This window comes from Olea europaea, chromosome 17, assembly GCF_002742605.1.
Source record: "Olea europaea var. sylvestris chromosome 17, O_europaea_v1, whole genome shotgun sequence".
NCBI classification, from domain to species: domain Eukaryota; kingdom Viridiplantae; phylum Streptophyta; class Magnoliopsida; order Lamiales; family Oleaceae; genus Olea; species Olea europaea.
Window position 1 is genome coordinate 6883935 of NC_036253.1, and position 21459 is coordinate 6905393.

Below are 21459 nucleotides of genomic sequence, written 5' to 3' on the forward strand. Positions count from 1 at the left end.
GGTTCAGGGGGGTAAATGTATTAAAAAGGGAGAAAATTTAGCAGATGGTGCTGCTACGGTTGGTGGCGACCTTGCTTTGGGAAAAAACGTATTAGTAGCTTATATGACATGGGAAGGTTACAATTCTAAAGATGCAGCACTCATTAGTGATCGTTTGGTATATGAAGATATTTATACTTCTTTTCATATATGGAATATGAGATTCAGATTCAGGCAACAAGCCAAGGCCCTGAAAGGATCACTAACGAAATACCACATTTAGAAGCCCATTTACTCCGCAATTTAGACAAAAATGGAATTATGATGTTGGGATCTTGGGTAGAGATGGGTGATATTTTAGTAGGTAAATTAAAGCCCCAAATGGTGAAAGAATCATCGTATGCCCCAAAAGATAGATTGTTACAAGCCATACTTGGCATTTAGGTATCTACTTCAAAAGAAACTTGTTTAAAACTACCTATAGGTGGTAGGGGCCAGGTTATTGATGTGAGGTGGATCCAGAAAAGGGGGGTTCTAGTTATAATCCAGAAAATAATTCATAAATATATTTCGCAGAAATACAAAATTAAAGTAGACGACAAAGTAGCTAGAAGACACGAAAATAAAGGTATCATTTCCAAAATTTTGCCTAGGCAAGATATGCCTTATCTGCAAGATAGAAGACCTGTTGATATGGTTTTCAACCCATTAGGAGTACCCTCACGAATGAATGTAGGATAGATATTTGATTGTTCGCTCGTGTTAGCAGGGGGTCTGTTAGACAGACATTATCGAATAGTGCCTTCTGATGAAAGACATGAACAAGAAGCTTCGAGAAAACTAGTGTTTTCTAAATTATAGGAAGCTAGTAAGAAAATAGCGAATCCATGGTTATTTGAACCCGAGTATCCAAGAAAAAGCAAAATACTTGCTGAAAGGTCGGGAAATCCTTCCTAGTGGACATTATGCGCTTGTTACACAACAACCCCTTAGAGGAAGGGCAAAATAAGGGGGCAACGAGTAGGAGAAATAGAGGTTAGGGCTCTAGAAGGATTTGGTGTTGCTCATATTTTACAAGATATGCTTACTTATAAATCTGATCATATCAGAGCGCGCCAAGAAGTACTTGGTACTACGATCATGGGAGGAACAATAGCTAATCCTGAGAATGCTCCAGAATCTTTTTGATTGCTCGTTTGAGAATTACGATCTTTAGCTCTGGAATTGAACCATTTCCTCGTATCTGAGAAAAACTTCTAGATTAATAGGAAAAAAACTTAATCGAAATGAATTAGAATTTTTCTTCTATGATCGATCAGTATAAACATCAATAGCTAAGAATTGGATTAGTTTCTTCTCAACAAGTAAGTGCTTGGGCCACTAAAATCCTGCCTATTGGAGAGATAGTTGGAGAGGTGACAAAACCCTATACTTTTCATTACAAAAAAAAAAAATAAACCTGAAAAAGATGGACTATTTTGTGAAAGAAATTTTGGGCCTATAAAAAGTAGAATTTGTGCTTTTGGAAATTATCGAGTAATCAGAGATGAAAAAGAAGGCCCGAAATTTTGTGAACAATGCGGAGTAGAATTTGTCGATTCTCGCATACGAAGATATCAAATGGGCTACATCAAACTCGCATGCCCAGTAACCCATGTGTGGTATTTAAAATGTCTTCCTAGTTATATTGCAAATCTTTTAGATAAACCTCTTAAAGAATTAGAACGCCTAGTATATTGCGATATATGATTTGATCCAAATTCTAATTTTACAGATTCGAAATGAGAAACTATCATCCCAGTCAATCCAATTGGGATGCTCTGGACCTGACATGTCACTTGGCAGGAGTAACATGAAGCTTAGAATTAGGGGTGCAGTCAATACTCCCAAATCAAAAGGGAAATTGATCTATGGTCGATTTCATAACAAATAAATACAAATTTCTATTTGTACCTCATAAAAAAAAGACATTTTTGTTTTGTGGAATTAACCTTTCTTTTGGAAAGAAATTAAGTTCAAATAAGCACAAATATGAAATGGTTATAGGATCCATCGTGTATAGGCTTTAAGGGTATCGTAGCATAACCGTCGAGGTGAAGTCTGGACCTAAAAGAATGGAATAATACATAGATAAGTAAATCCCTTAAGAATTCCAAGGTACTCCTTTACTTTCACTTTAATTCTTCAATTAAGAATTAAGGGATTCATCATTCGAAGGAAAAATAGACTACTCAAGAATTTCACATTTCATTTATGTCGTAATTGACTAACGAATTAAGAAAATCCAAATAAAAAGTACTCGACACGAATTAGGTGTTAATGAAACTTTTCACAGGAATCTTTCACAAACTTCCCAACTAATACTAATATTATCAGCTAATCAGAATGTTTGATTATTAGACCATGGTATTTGTAAATCAAATACGTCATTATTGTATACTGTTTCATATATATAGCACAACCAATTTTTTTTACCTTTTTTGGAATCGAAATACCTAACCTAACTAATAAGAAATTCCCTCTTGATAGTGATATATGTTGTATATGTAAATCCTAGACGTGAAAATATGCGGAATTTGTCTATGAAAGGGTATAAAAAATGAAAAGAAAAAATAAAGGCTAGGAGTAAGCATAAATCGATATGCTGAAATAAAAAATACGAAGCACCGATGATATAGAAATAATGAATCCTAATGTAAATAGAGTTTAAGTTCGAATTCGATAGAATATTTTCTATAATATAGATGGTATTGTCTATCATTATAGACAAATGAAAAATTTTCTCAAGATTCTTATTCATCCACTTGAAATTTTCAAGTTCAACCAAGCTATTTTGAAAATTTCAAGTGGATGAATAAGTAAACAATTGAATTGGATTCGATTAAATGGTACCAATGAAATTGAGTGCTAACTCCCATCTCTTATTGAAATTTCTTATTGAATTAACTAATCTCCATGCTATCGGACCTTTATTTTGAATTTGATAATTTTTACAAAAAAACTTCGACATATTTTGGTTCTTATTATGAGAATTAATCCTACTACTTCTGGTTCTGGGGTTTCCACGCTTGAAAAAAAAACTTGGGCCATATCGTCCAAATCATCAGTCCGATACTAGATGTAGCCTTTCCCCCGGGCAAGATGCCTAATATTTATAACGCTCAGGTAGTTAAAGGTCATGATACTATTGGTCAAGAAATTAATATGACTTTGAGGTACAACAATTATTAGGAAATAATTGAGTTAGAGATGTAGCTATGAGTGCTACAAATGGTCTGATGAGAGGAATGGAAGTGATTGACACAGGAGCTCCTCTAAGTATTCTGGTCGGTGGAGCGACTCTAGGACAAATTTTCAACATGCTTGGAGAGCTTGTTGATAATTTAGATCCTGTAGATATTCGTACAACGTCTCCTATTCATAGATCTGCGCCTGCCTTTATATAGTTAGATACAAAATTATCTATTTTTGAAACAGGAATTAAAGTAGTAGATCTTTTAGCCCCTTATCGTCATGGGGAAAAAATCGGACTATTTAGAGGAGCTGGAGTTGGTAAAATGGTACTCATTATGGAATTGATTAACAATATTGCCAAAGCCCATGGGGGCGTATCCGTATTTGGCGGAGTGGGTGAATGTACTCATGAAGGAAATGATCTTTACATGGAAATGAAAGAATCAGAGTGATTAATGAAGAAAATATTGCAGAATCAAAAGTGGCTCTAGTTTATGGGTAGATGAATGAATCGCCTGGAGCTCGTATGAGAGTTGATTGGACTATCCTAACTATGGCGAAATATTTTCGAGATGTTCATGAACAAGATGTACTTCTATTTATCGATAATATCTTCCATTTCGTCCAAGCAGGATCCGAAGTATCGGCCTTATTGGGTAGAATGCCTTCCACTGTCTGTTATCAAGCTACCCTGAGTACCGAAATGGGTACTGTACAAGAAATAATTGCCTCTACCAAAGAAGGGTCCATAATTTCTATTCAAGAAGTTTATGTACTGCAGACGATTTGACCGACGCTGCTCTTGCTACGACATTTGTACATTTAGATGATACTACCGTACTATCAAGAGGATTAGCTGCCAAGGGGATCTATCTAGCAGTAGATCCTTTAGATTCAACATCAACCATGCTTCAACCTCGGATCGTTCACGAGGAACATTAAGAAACTATGCAAAGAGTTAAGCAAACTTTACAACGTTACAAAGAGCTTCAGGACTTATAGCTATCCTTAGGTTGGACAAATTATCCAAAAAGGATCGTTTAATCGTAGCATAAGCACAAAAAATTGAGCATTTCTTATAACAACCCTTTTTGGTAGCAGAAGTATTTACCGATTCTCTAGGGAAATATGTTGGTCTAGCAAAAAACATTAGAGGGTTTCAATTGATCCTTTTCTGGAGAATTAGATGGTCTTCCTGATTAGGCCTTTTAAATCTTTGAAGAGCAATTTGAAGAAATAACTTTAAATCTTTGTGTACTAACCCCTAATCGAATTGTTTGGGATTCAGAAGTGAAATAAGTCATTTTATATACTAATAGTGGTCAAACTGGTGCAATACCAAATAATGCCCCTATTGCTACAGCTGTAGATATAGGGATTTTGAGAATTGGATTTCTTCCTTATCAAAAATCCATATTTGATTCAATCAAATTGGATTTTATCATTTCTGTGTCGGCAATTCAATATAGATGGATATATACCCCATATATATGTCTCTCTTCCTACCACTTTTCCCATGCAATTTGCAATACTTGAACGGTCGATTTTTTTTATTTTTGTCTTTTCTTTCCCCTTTACAAATGAAAGTGGAGGAATGTTTGATTAGTTCTAATCAATTAAATAATTCAAATTCGAAAGAATTAAGAGAATTCGAAATATAAAATAGAGAAGTGTAAAAACAAGAATTTCAAATGTCATGTGAATTCAAACAAAGAAAATTTGACTATCTAAAAATATTTAAGATTTACTATACTAATAATATTAGAATTGTGATAAAGAAATCAAAATTTTATAGCGCTATATTAATGGTTATGTTCTAGAATATTTAATATTTATTTGAAATTCTATAATCTATCCATTTCTATATTCTATAGACATACTATAGTGTAGTGTATTGAATTCCTATGGATAGAAAGTTTCTATTATGTGGGCCTGCTTAGCTTAGAGGTTAGAGCATCGCATTTGTAATGCGATGGTCATTGGTTCGATTCTGATAGTTGGCCTTTCCTTCATTTTTATTAAATTTTTTAATGATTGATAATGTCCCTTTGAAATCAAAGAATATTGAAAAAGTACCTTCCCCCTTTTCCAAAATCCATGAATTTTGGAAGTTATAGGAACTTCCAACTATGTCAGGAAAAGGATCCTTTCTCTATAGTACAAGTACAAGTACACTACTTCAATAGGTTTCGCTTCATTAAATTCAGTTTTAGTTTAGATTTATTCTGTAAAATAAAAAAAAAATTCTAACTAGAAATAAGGAGTCTTTATTCGCATTACCGAGGACCTTGTTTCAAAAAAATACGCCGCCTGGGGTCTTTACTAGGACTAATTAATAAAAGGCCTAAAGTCAGAAGTGATCTTAGAAGCCAATCACGTTCCCCAAAAAAAAAATCTCAATAACGTATCCGTCTAGAAGAAAAACAAAAATTGCACTCTAACTATGGTCTTACAGGACGATAATTACTTAAATACGTTCGTATCACCGGAAAAGCCAAGGGGTCAGTAGGTCACATTTTACTACAATTACTTGAAATGCATTTGGATAACATCCTTTTTCGATTGGGTATGGCTTCGACTATTCTCGCAGCCCACCAATTAGTTAACCATAGACAAATTTTAGTTAATGGGCGTATAGTAGATATATCAAGTTATCACTGCAAACCCCCCCAAGATATTATTATGACGAAGGATGAACAAAAATCCAGAACTCTAATTCAAATTCTCTCGACTCATCCCCTCATGAGGAATTGCCAAACCATTTGACCCTTCACCCATTCCAATATAAAGGATTAGTCAATCAAATAAGAGATAGTAAATGGGTCGGTTTGAAAATAAATGAATCGCTAGTCGTAAAATATTATTCTTGTCAGACTTAAACCTAAACTCAAATAAAATAACAAGGGTTCGGGTAATTTTCTTCCCTTTCATCGAAGTAAATGAACCTAAGATTAAGTAAGAAAAATATGGATTTGATTCGAATTTTCTCCCATTTATGTATATGTATCATAGACCGAAGGGATATCTTTATTTTCTTTCCAGAATTTTCCTATTTTCTAGTATTCATGTCATGGCAATTAGGAATAGAGAATCTATATCAATGAAAGGTCTAACTAGTGGAATAAAGGTCTCCATTGCTATTTGATCCAGTGTTGTCAGTCAAATCGGCCTATTAAGTGAAGGTATGGAAAGAGAGGGATTTGAACCCTCGGTAGACAAAAGCCTACATAGCAATTCCAATGCTACACCTTTAACCACTCGGCCACCTCTCCTACATAATGATTATGAACCAAAAATCGAGTGAATAGGGAGTTATTCATATTCCATTATAGATTATTGGGATAGGTACATCCATTTTAACTATACAAATAAAAATCAAAAATTTTTCATCAAATTAAAGAAAGCTGTTTCCTTCGAGGCTTCGAGATAAAGATCAAATTCTTTTCTTATGAAAATTTGTTAAAAATGGGATTCATGTTTGCAAAAATTTCTCCCTTCTATTTCTAATATTTAGAATGGATTAAATCAATGTATTAAAATAAATCAACTAATTGATGGGTCTAGATTTTTTAGACTAGGGTTAATGGATACCTTTCTATCATAATTCTATAGAGACTATGATTTTGTACCCTACAAATTATTAAATTCCTTTCCAGTTTTAGAGTTCTCAACAACAAAACCCCTCTATTAGAAATTTCTAAAGCATTTTGTATAGTTGATTGAATACATGTTATGTACACAACAGACAAAAGAGGTGGTTATTCTATCTATTTTCATCATAGAATGATTATTCGATCTTTTTTCATTTTTGTATCATAATTCAATCCAAATTTATCGAGTTACTCTGATTTGTAACTTCAATGAAATTGGAATTTTTCCGTATACTACTACATTAGTATGAAATCGAATCGGGTTCAAATATTTCATATTGATTTAGGAATAGAAGGCCTATAATCTTTTTTTTAATCAATCTATTTTTATGTTATTTTGTATGGTACAATTCTTTTCTTTGTGGGATCATTTTCCCATGAGAGGTAATGAGAAGAATTATAGAATGGATTGCTACCTATGCCTAGATCGCGGATAAATGAAAATTTTATCGATAAGACCTTATTATGAAAAATTTCGATAACTTCAGGAGAAAAAGAGGCCTTTTTTCTCTCTCAGTCTAACGATAAAGACACGTGATTCAGGAAATTTTTTGAAATAAATCTACGCTTGTTGAAGGTGAAGTTTGGAAATAGAACAATTCCTTCTGTCGTGTATCCTCGATTAATGCAACCTCATATGCTATTTCAATTTTGATTCTAGTATTGAGCGAAAGGTTACACCTAGGGGTTCTTTATTATGGGTCAATCCTACTCCACTAGTACCAATAGGCAGCATAGGGGAAAAAGCACTACACCTAGGAATCAACAACACGAAAACTTTGTTAGAAATTATCCCTTTCCTTATCGGGCTCCGAACTAAAAGAATTGTTAGGACAACAAACATCCATCTCGTTCATACGTTGGATACCCGTATAACCATCGAAGGCTATTGAAGTGACTAATTCCTAGAAATTAGGAGGCGTTGAAAACAAAGAAATTGTTGGAGTTCTCATTTCTATCTACTCCCAACACGCCTGATGTTAAGAAAAGATCTCTTGTAGGAAGGTTGGCTAGAGATTTCCTGTAAAAACACTAGCCCTGCTCAGTTCATAATGAGAATATTTTCATTATTTTGATTTAATGCATTATTTTTGAGCACTAGAACGAAACCCATTCTTATCTCCAAGCTTTTAGTAATGTGGCCGTGATCTATCATTATGTGCGACTATCTCCACTATAGAAAGAAAAAAATCTGCTAGTAAATACGAAAAAAATAGACTTTCTACATATGCATCGTCTAAAATAATGATTTTTATCAGCTATAGCAAAGAAAGAATCTTCATAGAAGTCAAATTATGAAGAAATAGATATGCCTAGCTGTTTTTTTCTATGGATAAAAAAAGGATCTAATTGACAGAGGAAGCACTGTAAAGATCAATTAACTGAGGAAAAAATTAGGAATCAACTTATGTAATAGAGTCGATCCACTAAAGTCTTGAGCAGCGGTGTAGGATCAGATCCCAAAGAGAGTAAATCTTTTCTTTCTTAAGAATGAAAGTCTTTTTGAAAGATTCTATAGACATTTATATATGAAATCGAGATAGTTACCTTTCAAAAAATTCTAACGATAGGGGAATTTATTCTTGTGATGGTGGGAAAAATGATAAAATGAAATAAAACGGATTACTAATCAAAATTGAATCTAAATTTCAGTTTAAAACATAGGTAATGAACCTCTTTCGTTAACCCCCAAAATAGGATAGATCCAGAAGAAATCTAATTCGTTAGATATGGTAGATTAAAGGGGGACACCAAATGGTTGCTGAGCCATATGAGTTAGGAAACTCTCAAGTATGGTTCTAAGGGAAGGAATTAACCTAGCTATTCTGGCTGGGGAGAACAGGCCATTTGCCAGGGAGATTCTGAAATTGCGGAAGCTTGGTTTGATCAAGCAGTTGAGTATTGGAAATAGGCTATAGCACTTACTTCTGGCAATTATATTGAAGCACATAATTAATTGAAAAAGAAGACACTGTATATTTAGTTTATTAATTCTATTCTATTATTTATATATATTTGTTAGAATTTTTTGTTTGTTGCCCCATCAGTCAAATAAAAAAGGGATCATTCCTTTGCTTTGGGAAGAGCCAATCAATGAATTTCATTATATCCCTTCTAAGTGTTCTATTTCATCTGATATTTCGTAGGGATAAAAAAGGGATAGAGTAAAAAATATACTTCTTTACTTTTTTTTATTATTCAAGATTTTATTATTAATATGAGAACGAATTCTTTTTTAAAAACCTAAACTTAAATCTAAATTAACAACTAAATAAAATATATATCGGGATGGCTCTTAGTAGTGGCTACTCGCATGATTTGGAATAGAGTAATTCATATCATCTATGGAAAAGATAAAGCAGCTCTATCTAAGACCTTCTAATTGAGATATTAATCTACACTAGGTTGTACAAAAAAGTAGTTTTTGCATCAATCTAAAGCTACGAAAATGTTTTATAAGAGATTTGGAGTAGAGTAATTCATATCATCTATGGAAAAGATAAAGCAGCTCTATCTAAGACCTTCTAATTGAGATATTAATCTACACTAGGTTGTACAAAAAAGTAGTTTTTGCATCAATCTAAAGATATGAAAATGTTTTATAAAATAGAGTAATTCATATCATCTATGGAAAAGATAAAGCAGCTCTATCGTAATCTGCACTAGGTTGTACAAAAAAGTAGTTTTTGCATCAATCTAAAGCTACGAAAATGTTTTATAAGATTTTATACTATAAAAATGGTCCCTTGAGCACCTCATGGCTATGTCATAATAGATCCAAACACTTGCCCTGGATTGACTTCCAGATCCTAATTGCTCTAGTGAATAACTAAAGAAAATAGATAAATGGAAGATAGAAGAGAAACAAACTAATTATAGTAATTATAGAGATATCTCTCAAAGCTTTACTAATTATTTGACTATTGGCGGGTCTCTTTGTATGTGTTGTCCTAAAAGAGGAGGACTCAATGATTATTCATCCGCTACAACTAGAAGTCAAAATTTTGGTGGATAGGGATCCCGTAAAAACTTCTTTCGAGAAATGTGCCAGACCGGGCCATTTCTCAAGAATAATAGCTAAAGGACCTGATACTACCACTTAGATCTGGAACCTACATGCTGATGCTCACGATTTTGATAGCCATACCAGTGATTTGGAGGAGATCTCTCGAAAAGTATTTAGTGAACATTTCGGTCAACTCTCCATCATCTTTCTTTGGTTGAGAGGTATGTATTTCCACATTGCTCATTTTTCCAATTATGAAGCGTCACTAAGTGACCCAACTCACATTGGGCCTAGTGTCCAAGTGGTTTGGCCAATAGTGGGCCAAGAAATATTGAATGGTGATGTGGGCGACGGTTTTCGAGGAATACAAATAACCTCTGGGTTTTTTCAGATTTGACGAGCATCTGGAATAACTAGTGAATTACAACTCTATTGCACCGCAATCGGTGCATTGGCTTTGCAGCAATAATGCTTTTTGCTGGTTGGTTTTACTATCATAAAGCGACCCCAAAATTAGCTTGGTTTCAAGATGTATAATCTATGTTGAATCACCATTTAGCGCGGCTACTAGGACTTAAGTCTCTCTCTTGGGCGGGGCATCAAGTACATATATCTTTATCAATTAACCACTTTTTAAACACTGGAGTAGATCCTAAAGAGATACCGCTTCCTCATGAATTTATCTTGAATTGAAAACTTTTGGCTCAACTTTATCTAAGTTTTACTGAAGGAGCAACCCCATTTTTCACCGTGAATTTATCAAAATATGTGGAATTTCTTACTTTTCGTGGAGGATTAGATCCAGTAACTAGGGATCTATGGCTGACCGATATTGTACACCATCATTTATATATTGCAATTCTATTCCTGATAGTGGGTCACATGTATAGGACTAATTGGGGCATTGGCCATGGCCTAAAAGATATTTTAGAAGCTCATAAAGGTCCATTTACAGGTCAGGGTCATAAAGGCCTATATCAGATCCTAACAATGTCATGGCATGCTCAATTATCTCTTAAACTAGCTATGTTAGGCTCTTTAACCTTTGTTGTAGCTCACCATATGTATTCCATGCCTCCTTATCCATATCTATCTACTTACTATAGGACCCAACTGTCATTGTTTACACATCACATGCGGATTGGTGGATTTCTCGTAGTTGGTGCTGCTGCACATGCAACCATTTTTACGGTAAGAGACTATGATCCAGCTACTTGATACAACGATCTATTAGATCGTGTCCTTAGAAATCGTGATGTAATAATATCAAATCTCAACTGGGCATGTATCTTTCTATGCAATCACAATTTTGGATTATATATTCATAATGATACCATGAGCACTTTAGGGCGTCCTCAAGATATGTTTTCAGATATCGCTATACAATTACAACCAGTTTTTGCTCAATGGATACAAAACTCCCATGCTTTAGTACCTGGCGCAACAGCTTCTGGTGCAACAACAAGCACCAGTTTCACTTGGGGTGGTGATTTAGTAGCAGTGGGTGGCAAAGTGGCTTTGTTACCTATTCCATTAGGAACCACATACTTTTTGGTACATCACATCCATCCATTTACGATTCATGTCACGGTATTAATACTCCTAAAAGGTGTTCTATTTGCTCATAGCTCCCGTTTGATATCGGATAAAGCAAATCTCGGTTTTCATTTTCCTCGTGATGGACCTGGAAGAAGGTGTACATGTCAAGTATTGGCTTGGGATCATGTCTTCTTAGGACTATTCTGGATGTACAATTCCATTTTTGTAGTAATATTCCATTTCAATTGGAAAATATAGTCAGATGTTTGGGACAGTACAAGTAATCAAGGGGTAGTAACTCATATCATGGGAGGAAACTTCGCCCAGAGTTCTATTACTATTAATGGATGGCTCCGGGATTTCTTATGGGCACAGGCATCCCAGGTAATTCAGTCTTATGGTTCTTCATTATCTACTTATGGACTTTTTTTCCTAGGTGCTCATTTTGTATAAGCTTTTAGTTTGATGTTTCTATTCAGCGAATGTGGTTATTGGCAAGGACTTATTGAATCCATCGTTTGGGCTCATAATACAAGGATGTGTTTTAGGAGTAACCCATTACCTTCTACGTGGAATTACCACAACATGGGTGTTCTTCTTAGCATGAATTATTGCAGTAGGATAATGGCTAGGAGGATTTGAAAGGCATTATGGCATTAAGATTTCCAAGGCTTAGCTCAGGACCCCACGACTCGTCATATTTGGTTTGGTATTGCTACCGCACATGACTTCGAGAGTCAAGATGATATTACTGAGGAACGTCTTTATCAGGGTATTTTTGCTTCTCACTTCGGTCAATTAGGAATAATTTTTCTATGGACTTCCGAAAATCTGTTTCATGTAGCTTGGCAAGGAAATTTTGAATCATGGGTATAGGACCCTTTACATATAAGACTTATTGCTCATGTAATTTGGGATCCTCATTTTGGTCAATCGACTACGGAAGCTTTTACTCGAGGGGTGCTCTTGGCCTAGTGAATATCGCTTATTCTGGTGTTTATCAGTGGTGATATACAATCGGTTTACGGACTAATAAAGATCTTTTTACTGGAGCTCTTTTTCTATTATTTCTTTTTGCCATACACTTAATAGCAGTTTGGTTACACCTACAACCGAAATGGAAACCAAGGGTTTCATGTTTCAAAAATGCCTAATGTCGTCTAAATCATCATCTGTTAGGACTCTTCAGCATAAGTTCCTTGGCTTGGATAGGGCATTTAGTACATGTCGCTATTCCTGGATCCAAAAGGGAGTATGTTCAATGGAATAATTTCTTAGAGGTATTACTGCATCTCCAAGGGTTAGGCCTACTTTTTAAAGGTCAGTGGAATCTTTATGCTCAAAACTCTGATTCAAGTAGTCTTTTATTTAGGACCTCCCAAGGAGCGGGAACTGCCGTTCTAACTCTTCTTGGGAGATTCCATCCACAAACACAAAGTTTTTGGCTGATCGATATTGCTCATCATCATCTAGCTATTGCATTTATTTTTCCTATTGTTGGTCATATGTATCAAACGAATTTTGAGATTGGACACAGTATCAAAGATCTTTTAGATGCGCATATACCTCTGGGGGGACGATTGGGACAAGGGCATAAGGGTCTTTATGACACAATCAATAATTCGCTTCATTTTCAATTAGGTCTTGCTCTAGCTTATTTAGGTGTTATTACTTCCTTAGTAGCTCAACACATGTACTCTTTACCTATTTATGCATTTATAGGACAAGACTTTACTACTCAAGCTGCATTATATACTCATCACCAATATATCGCAAGATTCATCATGACAGGAGCTTTTGCTCATGGAGCTATATTTTTCATTAGAGATAACAATCTAGAGCAAAATAAAGATATTGTATTGGCAAGAATGTTAGACTGTAAAGAAGCTGTCATATCTTATTTAAGTTAGGCCAGCCTCTTTCTGGGATTCCATATCTTGGGACTTTATGTTCATAGTGATGTCATGCTTGCCTTTGGTACTCTAGAAAAGAAAATTTTGATCAAACCTATATTTGCTCAAGAGATACCATCGACTCATGGGAAAACTTCATATGGGTTCGATGTACTTTTATCTTCAACGAGTGACTCGACATTCAATACAAGTCGAAGCATCTGTTTGCCCGGTTGGTTAAATGCTGTTAATGAAAATAGTAATTCATTATTCTTGACAATAAGTCCTGGAGACTTTTTGGTTCATCATGCTATTGCTTTGGGTTTACATACAACTACATTGATCTTAGTAAAAGGTGCTTTAGATGCACTCGGTTCCAAGCTAATGCCAGATAAAAAGGATTTCGATTTATAGTTTTTCGTGCAATGGCCCAGGACGAGAGGGTACTTGTGATATTTCGGCATGGGACGCATTTTATTTGGTAGTTTTTTGGATGTTAAATACTGCTGGATGGGTTACTTTTTATTGTTATTGGAAGCCCATTACATTATGGCAGGGTAACGTTTTACAGTTTAATGAATCTTCCACTGACTTGATGGGTTGGCTAAGAGATTATTTATGGTTAAACTCTTCACAACTTATCAATGGATATAATCCTTTTGGTATGAATAGTTTATCGGTTTGGGGCATGGATGTTCTTATTTGGACATCTTGTTTTGGCTATTGGATTTATGTTCTTAATTTCTTGGTGTGGATATTGGCAGAAATTGATTGAAACTTTAGCATGGGCTAATGAATGCACACTTTGGCTAATTTGATTCGATGGAGAGATAAACCTATGGCTCTTTCCATTGTTCAAGCAAGATTGGTTAGATTAGCCCACTTTTTTGTAGGTTATATATTCACTTATGCAGCTTTTTTGATTGCCTCTACATCGAGAAAATTTGGCTAATTTTTTAATGCATTGTATCCACGATAATCTCATTTCTTTCGATGGAGAGAGGGTCCACCTTCTTCTATTTCTACATCTAGGATTTGACTTGTATCATGGATACTAATAGGACCCAAACCATTATGGCAAAGAAAAGTTTGATTCAGAGGGAGAAAAAGAGGCAAAATTTGGAACAAAAATATCATTTGATTCGCCGATCCTCAAAAAAAAAAAAAAGAAATAAGCAAAGTTCGATCGTTGAGTGACAAATGGGAAATTTATGGAAAGTTACAATCCCTGCCATGGAATAGTGCACCTACACGCCTTCATCGACATTGTTTTTTGAACCGAAGGACTGAGAGATAACTATCGAGACTTTGGACTATCCGAACACATACTTCGGGAAATGGTTTATGCGTGCTTGTTGCCAGGAGCAACAAGATCAAGTTGGTAAAGATTAACCTTTCATTTCTATGGTTGATGATAATATAGGGCCTCTTTACCATTCTGTATAAATGGGCTATTCTATTTGTACAAATATGATAGAGGGGCACATTCAATTCTTGTTTGTCTATTAGTTTTCACTTCTTCTCTTCAGTGCGAGTAGAGCAGTTTGGTAGCTCGCTAGGCTCATGACCTTGAGGTCACGGGTTCAAATCCTGTCTCTGTAATATATTTTTTAATCAAAAGGGGGTTTGGCTCCGTTAACTAGTAATTAATTACCCCCTAACAAAGGAGGATGGTAGGAAAGGAAAAAAAGAAGGGACAGACTTGCAACACTGTTACGGCCAACTATACCCGATCATTAATCATGTTAAAGGAAAAATGATTTTATCTTGATCTTCGGCGGATAGTGGAAATCGAACCCGCATCTTCTCCTTGGCAAAGAGAAATTTTACCATTCGACCATATCCACAGTTTTTGTTCTTAATACCCAATCCATAATGATGTATGGGAAAGTACAACATTTTTGTTACTTAACCACCCATCAGGAGAAGCAAATACAACGGGTATACTAATCAATAAGATTGATGAAGTAGCAATTAATGCCAAAATAGCCAATTGGAAAACAAGAGTTATGTTTTTAATTTTCCAAGATACCAACAAATGAACTATACCATTTGATCCCTCTATCAGCCAAAAATTTGTAATAAAATACATCATCGAAGGATTTGAGTTTACCATGAATCAATTGATTCTATATGACTTATTACTACCCCTTTGAATACGATTAATCCAGCATGGGCTACATGAGCTCTTAGTAGTTTACTGGATAAATTAATAAGTCGAGCATTCCCGGCCCACCAAGTAAAACTAGTGGTTTCTTGGTCACGACCAGCTACAACTAAAGTTCCATTAAAGAACGTTTCCACATGGTAGAACCTCCTCAGGGAATAGAAGTTTTTCATGAGGCTGATCTTGAGCTGCCATCCAAGCATGAATACCTTCATTTAATAGAATATTTTTGGTGTAGAAAGTCTCAAATTCAAGATCTTTCGTTGCGCGAATTTCCTGAGAAACAAAGTCATAGGCACTTAGGTTCAGGCCAGACCGACTACTCCAAGAGCACTCATCCATAAACTGGCTACTGGTACAAATAACATAAAGAAATATAACCAACATTTATTGGAAAAAGCAACCCAAAAGATTTGGGACCAAAACTGGTTAGCGATGACCATTAAATAAGTTTCTTCAGCTTGAGTTGGGTTAAAAGCTCAGAATGTATTTGTACCATCACCATCTTCAAATAAATTATTTTCTACGATAGCACCATGAATAGCACATAGCAAAGCAGCACCCAATACACTGGCAACTCCCATCATATGAAATGGGTTTAGCGTTCAATTATGAAATCCTTGAAAAAAGAGGATGAATCGAAATATAGCTGTTACAACAAAACTAGGTGTAAAGAACCAACCAGACTGACCTAGTGGATAAATCAGGAATACATAAACAAAAATAGTAATTGGAGCACAGAATGCGGTTGCATCATAAGGTTGCAATTGAACAATTCGACCAAGTTCGAATTGACGTAACATGAAACCTATTAGTCTGAAAGAGCCATGGAGAGCAACAAAAGTCCACAAACCGCCTAATTGACACTGATGAGTAAAATCTGCTTGTGCTTCAGGATCCCACAGTAACAATAAAGAATGCACTAAACTATTAGCAAGAGTAGAAACTGTGGCCATTAAGAAATTATAGCCTTCCAAAAAGGGACTAGCCAATCCATGGGTATACACTAGGAATCAACAACACAAAAACTTTGTTAGAAATTATCTATTTCCTTATCGGGCTCGGGACTAAAAGAATGGTTGGGACACCAAATATCCATCCCATTCATACTTTGGATACCCATATAACCATCGAAGGCTATTGAAGTGACTAATTCCTGGAAATTAGGAGGCGTTGAAAATAAAGAAATTGTTGCAGTTCTCATTTCTATCTAGTCCCAACATGCTTGATGTTAAGAAAAGATCTCTTGCAGGAAGGTTGGCTAGAGATTTCTTGTAAAAACACTAGCCCTGCTCAGTTCGTAATGAGAATATTTTCATTTTTTTTATTTCATGTATTATTCTCCTTATGCACATAAGGGAGGACCCGTATGAGATGAAAATCTCACGTACGGTTCTGGAATGGAGATTCTTTTACTTAAATTACGACCGTAATGGATGTTAGCTCAATTCGAAAGAAATTATGCGGAAGCTTTATAGAATTATTATGAAGCTATGCGACTAGAAATTGATCCCTATGATCGAAGTTATATACTCTATAATACAGATCTTATCCATACAAGTAATGGAGAACATGAGAAAGCTTTGGAATATTATTTTCGAGCACTAGAACGAAACATATTCTTACCCCCAAGCTTTTAATAATATGGTCGTGATCTGTCATAATGTGCAACTATCTCCACTATAGAAAGAAAAAAAATCTGCTAGTAAATATGAAAAAATAGGCTTTCTACATATGCATCGTCTAAAATAACGATTTTTATCAGCTGTAGCAAAGAAAGAAACTTCGTAGAAGTCAAAATATGAAGAAATAGAATGCCTAGCTACTTTTTTCTATGGATTAAAAAAGGATCTAGTTGATAGAGGAAGCACCCTAAAGATCAATTAGCGAGGTTTTGGGCCGATACGATAATAATTGTGTACTTATGTCATGATGGTAGATATACCTACTCATGATGTGAGATAGAAATTAGGACCCAACTTATGTAATAGAGACGATCCACCAAAGTCTTGAGCAACGATGTAGGATTAGATCCCAAAGATAGTAAGTCTTTTCTTTTTTAAGAAGGAAAGTCTTTTTCAAAGATTCTATAGAAATTTATATATGAAACCGAGATAGTTACCTTTCAGAAAATTCTAATGATAGGAGGAATTTATTCTTCTGAAGGTGGGAAAAAAGATAAAATGAAATAAAACGGATTATTAATCCAAATTGAATCCAAATTTTAGTTTAAAACTCAAGTAATGAACCTCTTTGGTTAACCACCAGAATGGGATAGATCCAGCAGAAATCTCATTCGTTAGATATGGTAGATTAACGGGAGACACCAAATGATTGATTAGCCATATGAGTTAGGAAACTCTCAAGTACGGTTCTAAGGAAATGAATTAACCTTCCTATTCCGAATGGGGAGAACAAGCCATCACCAGGTAGATTCTGAAATTGTGGAGGCTTGGTTTGATCAAGCAGCTGAGTATTGGAAATAGGCTATAGCGCTTACTCCTGGTAATTATATTGAAGCACATAACTGGTTGAAGATCACGGGGCGTTTTGAATAAAAGAAGACATCGTTTATTTAGTTTATTAATTCTATTCTATTATTTATATATATTTGTTAGAATTTTTTGTTTGCTGATCAATCAAATAAAAAAATGGATCATTCCTTCGCTTTGGGAAGAGCCAATCAAAGAATTTCATTATATCCCTTCTAAGCATTCTATTTCATCTGATATTTCGTAGGGATAAAAAAGGGATAGAGTAAAAAATATACTTCCTTACTTTTTTTATTATCAAAAATTTTATTACTAATATGAAAATGAATTCTTTTTTTAAAAACCTAAATTTAAATCTAAATTAACAACTAAATAAAATATGTACCAGGATGTCTCTTAGTAATGGCTGCTCGCGTGATTTGGAATAGAGTAATTCATATCATCTATGGAAAAGATAAAGTAGCTCTATCTAAGACCTTCTAATTGAGATATAAATCTACATCGGTTGTACAAAAACGTAGTTTTTGCATCAATCCAAATCTACAAAAGGGTTTTATAAGATTTTATAATATAAAAAAGGTCCGTTGAGGGCCTCATGGCTATGTCATAATAGATCCAAACATTTACCCCGAATCAACCTCCAAATCCTAATTGCTCTAGTGAATAACTAAAGAAAATAGATAAATGGGATATAGAAGAGAAACAAACTAATTATAGAAATATCTCTCAAAGGTTTACTAATTATTTGACTGTTGGCGGGTCTCTTTGTCTGTGTTGTCCGGAAAGAGGAGGACTCAATGATTATTCATTCACTGGAACTAGAAGTCAAAATTTTGGTGGATAGGGATTCCCGTAAAACCTTCTTTCGAGGATAGGCTAGTCCAGGCCATTTCTCAAGAACAATAACTAAAGGACCTAATACGACCACTTAGATATGGAACCTACATGCTGATGCTCACGATTTTGATAGACATACCAGTGATTTGGAGGAGATCTCTCGAAATATATTTAGTACCCATTTCGGTCAACTCTCTATCATCTTTCTTTGGCTGAGCGGTATGTATTTCCACGGTGCTCATTTTTCCAATTATGAAGCGTGGCTAAATGATCCATTGGGCCTAGTGCCCAGGTGGTTTGGCCAATAGTGGGCCAAGAAATATTGAATGGTGATGTGGGCGGGGCATTTTCGAGGAATGTAAATAACCTCTAGGTTTTTTTAGATTTGGTGAGCATCTGGAATAACTAGTGAATTACAACTCTATTGTACCGCAATTGGTGCATTGGCCTTTACAACGTTAATACTCTTTGCTGGTTGGTTTCATTATCATAAAGCGGCCCCAAAATTGGCATGGTTTCAAGATGTAGAATCTATGTTGAATCACCATTTAGCAGGGCTACTAGGACTTGGGTCTCTCTTTTGGGCGGGGCATCAAGTACATGTATCTTTATCGATTAACCAATTTTTAAACGTTGGAGTATATCCTAAAGAGATATCGCTTCCTCATGAATTTATCTTGAATCAAAAACTTTTGGCTCAAGTTTATCCAAATTTTACCAAGGGAGCAACCTCATTTTTTACCTTGAATTGATCAAAATATACAGAATTTCTTACTTTTCGTGGAGGATTAGATCCAGTAACTGCGGGTCTATGGTTGATTGATATTGCACACCATCATTTAGCTATTACAATTCTATTCCTGATGGGTCACATGTATAGGACTAACTGGGGCATTGGCCATGGCCGAAAAGATATTTTAGAAGCTCATAAAGGTCCATTTATAGGTTAGGGTCATAAAGGCCTATATCAGATCCTAACAATCTCATGGCATGCTCAATTATCTCTTAACCTAGCTAAGTTAGGCTCTTTAACCATTGTTGTAGCTCACCATATGTATTCAATGCCCCCTTATCCATATCTAGCTACTGACTATGGGACCCAACTGTCATTGTTTACACATCACATGTGGATTGGTGGATTTCTCATATTTGGTGCTGCTGCGCATGCAGCCATTTTTATGGTAAGAGATTATGATCCAACTACTTGATACAATGATCTATTAGATCGTGTCCTTAGACATCATGATGTAATCATATCACATCTAAATTGGCCATGTATCTTTCTAGGCTTTCACAATTTTGGTTTATATATTCATAATGATACCATGAGTACTTTAGGGCGTCCTCAAGATATGTTTTCAGATATCGCTATACAATTACAACCCATTTTTGCTTAATGGATATAAAATACCCATGCTTTAGCACCTGGTGGAACGGCTCCTAGTGCAACAGCAAGCACTAGTTTAGCTTAGGAAGTGGTGATTTAGTAGCAGTGAGTGGTAAAGTGGCTTTGTAACCTATTCTGTTAGGAATCGCAGACTTTTTGGTACATCACATCCATGCATTTACAATTCATTTCATGATATTGATACTCCTGAAAGGTGTTTTATTTGCTCGTAGCTCCCATTTGATATCGGATAAAGCAAGTCTTGGTTTTCATTTTCCTTGTGATGGACCTGGAAAAGGGGGTACATGTCAAGTATCGACTTGGGATCATGTCTTCTTAGGACTATTCTGGATGTACAATTCCATTTCGATACTAATATTCTATTTCAGTTGGAAAATACAGTCAGATGTTTGAGAGAGTATAAGTGATCAAGGGGTAGTAACTCATATCATGGGAGGAAACTTGACCAGAGTTCTATTACTATTTATGGGTGGCTCCGAGATTTCTTATGGGCATAGACATCCCAGGTAATTCAGTCTTAAGGTTCGTCATTATCTGCGTATGGACTTTTTTTCCTAGGTGCTCATTTTGTATGGGCTTTTAGTTTGATGTCTCTATTTTGCAAATCGGGTTATTGGCAAGAACTTATTGAATGCAATGTTTGGGCTCATAATAAATTAAAAGTTGCTCCTGCTACTCAGTCGAGAGCCTTGAGCATTGTACGAGGACGTGTTGTAGGAGTAACCCATTACCTTCTGGGTGGAATTGCAACAACATGGGCGTTCTTCTTAGCAAGAATTATTGTAGTAGGATAATGGCTAGGAGGATTTGAAAGTCATTATGGCATTAAGATTTCCAAGGTTTAGCTAAGGCTTAGCTCAGAACCCACTGCTCGTTGTATTTGGTTTGGTATTGCTACCGCATATGACATCGAGAGTCATGATGATATTACTGAGGAATGTCTTTCTTAGAATATTTTTGCTTCTCACTTCGGTCAATTAGCAATAATTTTTCTATGAACTTTCGAAAATTCGTTTCATGTAGCTTGGTAAGGAAATTTTGAATAATGGGTATAGGGCCCTTTACATATAAGACCTATTGGTCATGAAATTTGGGATCCTCATTTTGGTCAACCGGCTGTGGAAGCTTTTACTCAAGTAGGTGCTCTTGGCGCAGTGAATATCGCTTATTCTAGTGTTTATCAGTGGTGGTATACAATCAGTTTACGCACTAATGAAGATCTTTATACTAGAGCTCTTTTTCTATTAATTCTTT

General features: G+C 35.3%; 1 protein-coding gene, 1 non-coding gene and 1 pseudogene across 2 annotated transcripts; 1 reads left to right on the forward strand and 2 right to left on the reverse strand.

Annotated features, from left to right (window-relative positions):
- The first annotated feature begins 5143 nt into the window (after positions 1-5143).
- TRNAT-UGU lies at positions 5144-5216 on the forward strand. The gene has a single exon. It is a non-coding gene; the product is annotated as a tRNA-Thr (tRNA).
- Positions 5217-15588: 10372 nt separating this feature from the next.
- LOC111366228 lies at positions 15589-16199 on the reverse strand (annotated as a pseudogene).
- LOC111365592 (photosystem II D2 protein-like) lies at positions 16074-16672 on the reverse strand. The gene is made up of 3 exons (XM_022986139.1): positions 16579-16672; positions 16277-16474; positions 16074-16159 (listed from the first exon to the last, which is right to left on the reverse strand). The coding sequence occupies exons 1-3, from the start codon at positions 16670-16672 to the stop codon at positions 16074-16076; spliced, it is 378 nt and encodes a 125-aa protein (XP_022841907.1).
- Positions 16673-21459: the final 4787 nt, after the last annotated feature.

Bases quoted from the DNA above. Each gene is read 5' to 3' on its own strand.
- LOC111365592 (XM_022986139.1), bottom strand. From the start codon at position 16,672: ATGAGAACTGCAACAATTTCTTTATTTTCAACGCCTCCTAATTTCCAG. The intron at 16,475-16,578 runs GTATGAATGGGA...GTTGATTCCTAG, and splicing joins TGGTTATATGGGTATCCAAA to TGTATACCCATGGATTGGCT. The intron at 16,160-16,276 runs GTTTCATGTTAC...TTTATCCACTAG, and splicing joins TGGCTCTTTCAGACTAATAG to GTCAGTCTGGTTGGTTCTTT.